Source organism: Ornithodoros turicata, unplaced genomic scaffold (genome assembly GCF_037126465.1).
Source record: "Ornithodoros turicata isolate Travis unplaced genomic scaffold, ASM3712646v1 Chromosome25, whole genome shotgun sequence".
In the NCBI taxonomy this organism is placed as follows: Eukaryota; Metazoa; Arthropoda; class Arachnida; order Ixodida; family Argasidae; genus Ornithodoros; species Ornithodoros turicata.
Genome location: NW_026999346.1, coordinates 235,985 through 246,673, shown reverse-complemented (window position 1 = coordinate 246,673; position 10,689 = coordinate 235,985). Strand labels below are relative to the sequence as shown.

General features: G+C 44.7%; 1 protein-coding gene and 1 pseudogene across 1 annotated transcript; one reads left to right on the top strand and one right to left on the bottom strand.

Annotated features, from left to right (window-relative positions):
• The first annotated feature begins 3,131 nt into the window (after positions 1–3,131).
• LOC135373435 (uncharacterized) lies at positions 3,132–6,668 on the top strand (annotated as a pseudogene).
• A 470-nt stretch (positions 6,669–7,138) lies between these two features.
• On the bottom strand, positions 7,139–9,290 carry LOC135373434 (uncharacterized). Its single transcript, XM_064606637.1, has 2 exons — positions 9,225–9,290; positions 7,139–8,641 (listed from the first exon to the last, which is right to left on the bottom strand). The coding sequence occupies exons 1-2, from the start codon at positions 9,288–9,290 to the stop codon at positions 7,139–7,141; spliced, it is 1,569 nt and encodes a 522-aa protein (XP_064462707.1).
• Positions 9,291–10,689: the final 1,399 nt, after the last annotated feature.

The window sequence follows — 10,689 nt, the reverse complement described above, 5'->3', positions numbered from 1 at the left end:
TTCGCATTAAATGAATTGGGTGTCCCAGTGCTCATTGAAAGTCATTGGTTCTCATTAAACAAATTAGATCCTGGTTCCCTGGAAGACTCCTTCTCCACAACATCCGTTAGAGCGCTCAAACATAAAGTCAGCTTTCCCGCAACACTTCTCATTACTTCAATGAGAAATACCTGCGTTATTGACATAAATGAATTGGGTGTCTCAGTTCCCATTGAAAGTGATTGGTTCTCATTGGACAAATTAGCTCCCGGTTCCCTGGAAGACTCCTTCATCACAACATCTGTTCGAGCGCTCAAACATAAAGTCAGCTTTCCCGCAACTCTTCTCGTTACTTCAATGAGAAATACCTGCTATATTCACATTAAATGAATTGGATGCATGAATTATCATTGAAACTCATTGAAATCGATGCGGGTGCTTAATGAGATCTGGTCTACTTTTTCCAGCAGGGCGGGTCGCGATCGGCGATGCCCTCCTCATCAAAAATGACGAACAGATCCGTCATTTTGATCGCGAACCCCGAAGCGGTTTTGGGTCACTTGGCCTTCGGGAGAGGAAAATCAGTTGCGCTGCGCATGCGCTAGAAGTGAGGTCACGTGTCTCTCTTTGCCGCCGCCGTGCCAGCCGTGCCGTCTGCTCCCTTGGCGTGCGCATGCGCCAGCAGACAGCGGTTTGTTTGCTTGAGGATGAGATTTGTGGTTTGTGGTAGCGGTGAAGCAACTTTGCCAAATATTCCGTTCAAGTTCCTCGCTGGATGTCCCGCTTGTCCGTCGATGTTCAACAGGTGACGGGACGTTTCAGCAACGAATGCGAGTTTCATGGTCGGTTGTAAAGGTGAGGGCGTCTGTACAAAATTGTTCAATGGGCCGCTCTGTTACTACAGATGCAACAAGTGCCAGTCCACTTTTTCTCAGCTACACCCTCTCAGTTCAGGCAGCAGTAGTGCCAGGTGTATGTACATAACTTCCAAGTGAATTAAGACGCACGAGTGCAATTCTGAAGCGGGTAAGTACGTCTCATGATACACACCATTCGCGTTCAACGCTCTTATTTTGCACGTGTTGTAGCAAATGATTCAGTTTCATAAACCGGCAGACTGGTGCGTAATGTACACCCATAGTGCCAAGTTGGACTAATTCTCGTGACGTGTTCGTAAAACCTGTGTAATCGGACTGTCTAATTGTCACCTGTTCTATCTTAGCACCGAAGTCGGTATATGAGTAAGAAATATCGTGGTTTCGGCAATTATCAGTAATCCTTCGTTGTGCTTAATGATTCCTATTATTTTGTATTTGTGCTTTTACTCAGAATTATCATACTGTATTCTTAACTGGAGCAACAAAATTACGAAACACATGAGGATTGTGTTGAAACTGAGGACATTGCTTATTTTTACTGATTTCAGATTTTCAGGCATGGAGAGAAGAAATGCGCAGGATGCAGCCAAGAGTCATTTTACTAAAGGCACAGGGGTAAAAAGATTGAAAGATGGAGGTTTAAAGTGTTATTATATTGTAACTGATCAGGTGCTTTTATAGAGAGGATACCTAAAAGGAAATAAGGTTCATCAAATCACAAGGCGTGGGGACACCTGGCTTGCTGATATGTCTGCAATGTTCCAAACTGGCAAGGTCTTGTTTGTCTTCCCATTATGCACATGATTTTGGGGCTGTCCCACACCCCACTGACAAAAACAGAGGAAGATGCAATAGAGGCGGCCCGTGCGGGCACTTGTAAAACACTATGTTGTACTGGAATGTCCTTTTTTTACCTTCAAGAAACTATTTGTTTATGTTAGGGAAACTATGTGACGGCAATGCACTCAGCGTACTATGCAGCTCAGTATTCGGGGTGTGCTGGATGGCACGTTTCAAAGGATCCAATTCACCTCACTACAAGGCAGTACTTGTACACCACCATGAGGGACTATATTATATGTTACGGTGAGAGGAAACACGACGACAATCAAAACAGTGTTGCCCTGTTTGTCAGTTCTATCAGAGCCCAAACAAACAGTCCAGTGCTTTCCCTCACACACAAAGGCAAGAAGATGATCCTACTGTCTTTGAACGAGGAAATACTGACTTGTTGCAAGATGAGGATTTCTTGCTAGTTCTCATGACAGGCATGCAAAAACAGCTGTTAAGGCATTTGGGTACCAACAAAAGTGTGATGAACATAGGAGTAGCAGGAAAGCTAGCTGGTGTATGACTTGATGTTAATGCCGAAGTGTACACTTTCTTTTTACCCTGTCTCTCTTGCACTTTGTGTATTAAATCTTCATTGCTGGTTCTTGTGTCTATGTGTTCGTCTCGTCCCGTGTTCGTCCTGTGTTTTCCCTCAAACTCAAGGCAATGTTAACATCAAAAGAAAAGTGTGCATAGATTCTACACATAGCACCACAGATGGGTCATTCAATGTGACAGTTGTGTACTGCCACTTCATACATTTGGGTAATGGTTCAGGTGAAACACTTTACAGCAATGCATGCTTTCCTGCATTGACTTTTCAACTGAAGACAATATGTCCCATTTTGAGCTTGGACTGGGGTATATTACAGCAGGTAAATACATTTAAGTGTGGTGACATACATACACATAACACATAATTGGCAATTTGTATAACCTATAAAGTGCTCTGACCTGAGAACTCTTGTAGAAAAAATTGTGTTAATATTCTGCCAATAAGAAGTGGAATAAACTTTCCACTCACTGCACTAGGCCGTTGTTTAATTCTGTGTGTTTATATCTCTCCAGTACTGAGTACTCTCTTGCAATATAACGAGACAACTGCCCCTGTGATGGTGCCCCTGAATGATGGTATTGTTTTCTTCAACTGCAACAGATGCTTTTTACCATGAAAATACTAACCTCAGTTGGCATTGCACGCATAAAGCCTTGGTGAGCTCAAAGCCGCTGTGTGTATTCTTGTGAATGATTTATCTAAGGAAATGTACACCCTTCCAACAACCATGAGCAAACTCTTCATGACTATATAACGCATAATAGGTAATATGCAAAATTACTTTCACGTCGGGCAACGCTGGTTTGCACTTTTTGGTCGGCCATCTTGGTGGAGTCAGGATTCGGGCGTTGTGAATGGGAAGCCGCTCTGTTCAGCTGGCGGCCGACATGACTGAACTGCGACGTTTCCCTACGCATGATGACAACATGTGGATAAACGACTTAGGTGCTCTGCCACACCTCTCAGATGAAACGTTACAGAGTTTTTGTGCTCTTTCGGCACCGTCATCACGGCAGCAAAAGAAGTCCTACGCCTTCGCCGTGGAAGCGTACACACTGCCTTCTTCACTGCTCACAAACAACTGCGACTTGAGGTACGTGAACTGCTGTTTTGTAGTGGAGCACGTTGTCCACAATATTGACTAGCACGCGCAATCGAGCTCGAGCACCCGCACGCGTTCAGTGTTTAGTGCATGCGCAGTTCACGAGTTAAAAAAGGAAGAGGAAAGCAAAATAAACACACTGTGCTATCAGCGCAAGGATGTGAAGAGTGTGTTGGTTGATGCTACACCCCTAGTTGCACAATTTGTTGCCCGAACATTGTAGTAATGTTTTACTCAAACATTGTAGAAACGTGGCTAATGCCTCTTGAAAATATTTCATTTTCATACATTTTTTATGTGTGACTACATAAGTGCCGTGCCCATCCCGCCTGACTGGGGGGAAGAGGTGACCCGTACTGTCATCAAGTAGGAGGGCTACCTATGGAGGGTAGACTCTGCTGGGGAACTGCTTGGGCATATACTGAAACACAAACTGTTGGGGTACTTTCATTAAGTGTAGCGGGGGTGTGAAACATTTGTAACGGTGACAATGACGCATACTTTCACTTAACCCATGTCCCTATAATGCGTCAAGTATATCCCACATCCCTTCCTGTCAAGTACCGTGTCGTGAAGTCAGGCTTGTGCTACATGGGATATTAACTGAGAGGAATGCACGAGGCCCCCTCACAAATCCTAGACACATACGAATGTGTCGCCTAGAATGTCGTATTCCTTTTCCAAGAAACATGGCTGTTACGTTGTCTGAATGTTGCAAAAATACAACGCTAATGTTGGCTTACATTTTTACAAATACATGCCTCGACACAGAAATGTTGCCTTAATATTTTATTTTTTGTTGGAAAAAATATAAAGCTGTCACAGTGTTGCACCTAAATAACACAAATGTTGCCTTAAATATGTATTTTTGTTCGAAAATTACAGCTGTAAGGCTGTCTCAATATTGCAGCAACGTAACACAAATGTTGCCTCAGTATTGTATTTCTGTTGAAAAAATATGGCTGTAACGCTGTCCTCAACGTTGCAGAAGCATAACACATATGTTGCCTCCACGTTTTAGTTGCGTCGATGGAATATGGTCTTGACGTCTCAATGTTGCAGAAACATAACTCAAACGTTCCCTCGATGTTTTGTTTGTGTTGAAGGAATATGGCTCGGACGCTGTCTTAATGTTACGGAAATTCTTTCACCAGCATCGTTGCTGGCAAAAATTTTCAAGGGGGCCTCACCCACGTTCGCACAATGTTTAAGGCAACATTTTCACAACTGGCTTGCAAAATATTGCTTGACTGTAGGGTACGGACTGTCAGGTGCTTGGATGAGTAATGTTGCTCGAAGGTGACTGAGTAACGTTCAGACGGTTGTTCCTTAGAACATTGGAGAAGCATTGCACTGCCACGTTGCAGGAACATTTTAAAATGGATAGAGACGTTGGCCAACTTTAATATTAGAATAATATTAAGGAATGTTGCAAAACGTTGCTGCACATTGAACATCATTTCCACTGTTGCTTCAGTGTCACAGCAACAATTTGTGCTACTAGGGACATGGCTATTAACGAAAAGACATAGGTGGGTACGGATAGCCTGTGTCCGTCTGTCTTTTTCTGTCATCGCCAGATGTATGCTATGGACTTCATGTGACTAAGTTACCCTGCAACAGTTTGCTCATTTTTATTCGCTATTATTTTGCAGGCATGGTGTTGTCTACGCTCAGGCAACGTGTTACAGGAGCCAAAAGAAGAGTGGCCAGCCGTACAGAGTACTGTTTAAGTTCCTCTTAAGCAGTGGTGCAGTCAGCGATGCAATCTGTGGATGCCCTGCTGGGGCAAGTGGAGCATGTAGCCACATTCTTGCAGCATTACGTCTCATTATCCTGCTTAAGAAAACGGGCTTCAGGGAGGCACCGCCAGAACTCTCGTGTACAGAACTTCCTCAACAGTGGAGACGCCCTCGACGACAGAACATTAAACCCATGAGCGTTCAAGATGTGGACTGGAGGAGCCCTCGTGAAGGTGGTGCACCGCAACCATTGCCACTGCGTTTGTTTAGCTCCAGAGTTTGTGAACAGGAACAACAGGCCCAGCTCAAGGCTGCTCACACTCTGGGAGAAAGTCTCGATAAATTTGGGACCTGTGCCTTTGGTGCTTTCCTGCAAGCTGCGAATGGCCAATCTGTCGACACAAAACTTGGGAAGGCACCAGTTGATTCACCAATGTCCTACCAGCAAAGGATATTGCCCGCAAACTTCAAGACGTGGGTCTCGGACAACATTGTTCCTGGAAGTGGAATGTGCAGCGTGTCTCCCGGAGCTGTGTCTCTTCAGTACGGCATCTCAGCACATCTTTCAAGGCACATTCAGTGCTAGTGAATGGAGCACACTGATGGTGAGTATACCTCAACCCCTGTAGACAGCTTTGAGGTTTTGCTGTGCACTACATCGGTAGAGCTGTTATGTATCCAGCATTAACATACTACATTGTTTGCTGACATTGTATAAAGACGACAAAACAGAGTGTAGAGTTTGTGTGGCTTTATTACCTGAGGAAGCAGGACATGCTTGCCTGTCACACTAAGTGACAATATGGCTTTGAAAGAAGCTTTCAACGAGCTTACAAAGTTTGCACAAAGTTTGTGCTGTGTATAAGTGACTTTTTTTTTGCTACTAGGACATACAAGTTTCGCCAGAGGAGTCCAGGACGCAAGAGCTCAACTCAAGGAGGCAGGCACAGAGTACATGCTGGCATCAAGCTCGCTTGAATAGGCTAACTGCATCATGCTTTGGCCAAGTGTTCAGGAGGGAGGAATGGACGGAAAAGGGGCTGCGCAACCTCATTGAACCGAAAGACTTGTCCCGTGTGCGTGCCGTGCAGTATGGACGGAAGTATGAAGATGCAGCTGCAGACCGCTACATTTGTGTCATGAGGACCTGTGGCCACAATGTGTCACTTAGCCACTGTGGTCTTATTGTACACCCTGAATGCCCATGGCTGGGTGCCAGCCCTGACAGGATTGTGTATGACCCGGAAGAGCAGGCATATGGGGTCCTAGAAATTAAGTGCCCATATTCCTTGAAGGACAGCAGCCCTGATGCCATGAGATCACAGCCCTCTTGCATGGACTTTGACGAGAATGGGGCACCAAGGCTTAAGAGGCAGCACGAGTACTATGCACAGGTTATTGGACAGATGGCCTTGACAGAATGTCTGTGGGCAGATTTTGTGCTGTTCTCTGACAAATGGATTGCTATTGAGCGCATTTACTTCGATCATCAGGCATGGGTGCATATGAAGTCCAAGCTGGATGATTTTTTTTTCTCGCACATGTTGCCTTATATTGTTAAAAGGCAAAATACTTCCTAGACATTTTGTTCAGGTTATCAAAACCTCAGGATAACCTCGGCATCTGACTGTGATAAGTGCTGTATATACCTGAATGTGATTTCCTTTTGTGTTTGACAGAAAATATAAAAACGAAGGGGATGTAGGTAGCATGGCCTTGAGCTTGAAAGCGCAAACACTGAGTGAATAGACTAGAGAGAACAGGGTTCACGGCTGTAAAGCCTACTCATTTCGTTTTCCTTCCTTCACTCTGTGTTTGTGCTTTCAAGCTCAAGGCCATGCTATTCTCACGATCATTACTCCAGTTTACTTGTCTACTCCTGTCTCTCCCTTTTCTTCAAGCATTCTAAATATGAACACATAAGCACGAAGAAAAAGCAATGCTACATAAACACGATCGCATGACATGAAGCAATCTACACAAGCTATTGTGCAGGAAACACAGGTGATTTGAAGTTGACAAGTGCTCTTGAGATAGCAGTTCTCTTGCACTAGGCTTGAATTAGGTCACTTTGAAAATTTGTTAGGATTGCTGCTACGGTCCACATTTGGTTAATGAGTGGAGCCATGGTAAGTGGGATCGGTTTGTCAAAAATGTGGTAACCTTTGATGCGCTGGATCCGGCGCTCTACGTGAATGCGTAGTGAAGCAATCTCTTTCGTTTGCATCACTTCATCAGTTGAAAATGTGCCACCATTCAGGAAGGGAGGGATGTTTAGCTTTACCGCCCTCTTTTCCAACAGGTCTGCAATGACAAACCCTTTGTCAGCCATGACAGAGTCATTTTGTTCAAAGTCAAGGTCTAGAAAACCGCTCCGTAAGACACATTCTCTGTCCGATGTGGATCCTGTAAACAGCTCTGACACAAAAGTTACAAGACCATTTGGTGAAACTCCAATAAGACCTTTGAAAGTGTTTGAAGATTTGTACGATGAATAAGTACTGGATTGGAGTGATAGAGATGATGGCACTTCACAGCGTATTTCCGTTGCATCCAAGATCACTCGCGTAGAAGCATACTTTTCAGCAAACTGAGGTGGCATTGTTGCGTTGATCACTTCCCTTGGTGGCCACAGTGGCAAGGCAGACAGCTTAACGTACAGGAAGTTGATCCACGATGTGCAGATCCTTGAAACTGTAGATTGTGTTATGGAAAACCTGTGAGCCAGGTCAGCCTCAAGTAGACCAAGGCGCAATCTAACAAGCACAAGGAAAAGTTCGTTCTCAGGGCTTAGCTTCCTCTTGCGGCCTGCAGCAGATCTTGCGGTGCTAGCATCCTCGCTGCGTAGAACATTATAGCCATTTTCCCCAGGGTGCAGGTAAACCTGCAGGGCCTCGAAGTGTCCGTAACTTGGCAAACCAGTATATAACATTATGTCTTCATTGGAGTCCTTGAATCGTTCAATGGCAAAACTGGACGTTCGTCCTTTTTCTTCTTCAAGTTGGCATTCGAGGGATAGGTTCTGTGCTTGAAGCTCATGGACAGCAGCCCTAGCTGCTTTCAGCTGTTCCTTCAAGCTGTCACATTCATGACGAAGTTTCGATATTTCAGTGTCCTTCTCTTTGATGGCATCCATGAGACACACAGTGTCCTGTGCATCCAAGATGTCCTGACCAGTCTGTTCAACTGAACACACCGCCTCCTCGTCAGTATGCATGAAAATTCCTTCTGGCAGGTCAGGGCTGTCAAATGAATATTGGTCCGCTGACACTTGTTCCTGTCGCCTGGCAAACTGCTGCGGGAGTGCTGCACGTTGCTTTGGAGGCTTCCGAACTTTGCATGGCTTGCTGAACGCAAACACTGATGGGACAGCTGTGTCTCTAAGCAGGTTGTGGCCGCTGGCAACTCCAGGAATGAAGTCACATGCTCGAAAATGCTTGGAGCATACTTTGGTGCATTTCGTAACTTGGAAGTCCTTGCCTTCATCTCGCTTGATGGCAATAATCCACTTCTTGTACAGTGTCTCATCATTTGGAAAACGGTGAAAGGACACCTACAAAAGACAGAACACTGTTAGCATGCAACATGTTTTGCGTGCCAGCGAAGCTCGAGGATAACAACAATTTTATTTATTTTTTATTCTGAATAAGTGCCCTTGTGGAAGCCCTGTTTGCTCAGGTCATGCGGGATACATCCACAACAAGTTCCGCACATGAACGCCTTAGCTAACGCAGCATCGCAAGATTGCGCGATCGCGGAATTCCCCTCCTATGCAGCATCTATCTTTTCATTCGCGTGTGTCACGCGATACGTGACCGTTATGTGCGATCGCTCGATCATAGCCTCCTATACACTCAGTATAAAGTTGGCTATGGCTCGATGACAGCAGCGGACGTTTTGGGGAGAAGCTCAAGCGCAGTTGGAAGACAAAGGGAAGCTAACTGGCACATGAGACTGCACGTAACACAAGTACTAGCTGTTTATCTGTTTTATCATGTTCGGTATTATCAACGTACCCACGCTCATCACTTAAAAAGAGCCCGTGGTATACTGAGTGCGTATCATTCACTGCATTTCACGGCCGCTTCTAGGGTTACTGCCAGGCCACTGAACAGAGTAAAGTGAGTAATACCAACCTTGTTCCCGTCGCTATCTTTGGTTCCACGTTGTTTACACAACGGAACGCAGCAGTGCGTGGGCATTCTTGTGTAAAAAAAGGTAGATCCCGCAGTGTACGTGCACGTAGAGGACGGTACATGCAGCACAGGAGCAGACTAACGCGCGCGTTTCTCGACTCCACCAATATGGCCGCCTTAGTTACAACTGTTACCGTGAGATGGAGCGTCGCATTTTGCATATATCCTATTATTTAATTAGATTAAAGGACAAATATATTGCCATCACACCAGCTCAATTGCAGTCTTTCGTTATCATCAAAAGTATGGTGGCCGGTGTACATGACTCTAATCAACATTCTGATAATGTAATTCGCATACAATGCTCAGTCATTTTTAAATTTTTCATGCACTTCAGTACGCCTTGTATATTCAAGTTTGCTTCTATCTTGTCTCATGCTAGTGTTTGCTATCCGTGCGGTAGCCAGAAAATATTATGGGGGGTTCTATGGGGACCTCCCAGATGCACTACCAAAGGTACGATCTTGTGGGTTTGAACCCGCCTAGCTATGCCCCTGTTAGCTATGCTATGCTAAACCTGCTTTGACACTACTGAACAAAAATGCCAAACAACTCCGCTTTGTCTCAACAAAGATGCAAGGAGTTAAAACGGGTGCAGCTATGTGAAAGCCAAACGCTGCAGAAATGCAAATAAGAACAACAGTTCTGGAACCTGATGTTCGAACAACTACTGGGAATTCAGAAGATCATACTATATGCGTGAAAATAACTAGCACAAGCACATATGTTTGTATGTTCATGCGTTTTGCCTCAGCAACTGAGTTCCAATGTATGCGTGATTGCATTTATTTAGCATTTGTTTCAAGAGAGGCAAAAGTCCTCAAGATATTGCAAATCTATATTGTAAATCTACTCAGTATTGGCCAGTTAGATCACACAACTTGGTTGATTCATTTTATCAAGCTTTTGTTTCACACCTCAAGGAAAAGCTCTTCGGTAACCTCAGTGAACCAAACACGCAGTCCAGGTCCAGTTTTGGATATTTTTACTGGTCTCGTTAGCAATACATTGTTCCAAAATACCACAAATTCCAGCTGGACACCATATCAATGAGCCTGTTGCCTTGCACTTCATCGGAGCGGCTCCCTGCTGGCTAGCAGGAAGATATCGAATAAGAAACAGGTGACTGGCTGTTCTGTGCACCTCTCAGTGTGTGTGGCCGCTTCTGTGTGCTGCTAGGGTGTCACTCCCATGAAGAAATGCAACACCCCATAAACTTTTGTCCCAATCTGTTCGAATATTGATGCACAGATGGTGTGAAGAAAGGCATAGCAGCAGGGAAGTTTTCAGAAGCAGCCTTTCAACCAGATTCCAAGAATGTGCCAAGCAGCAGGAAATACACCCAGCCAGAGGATTTCTGTTGAATTCATGCTTAAGGACCTTCACATCTACATCATTTACTCAT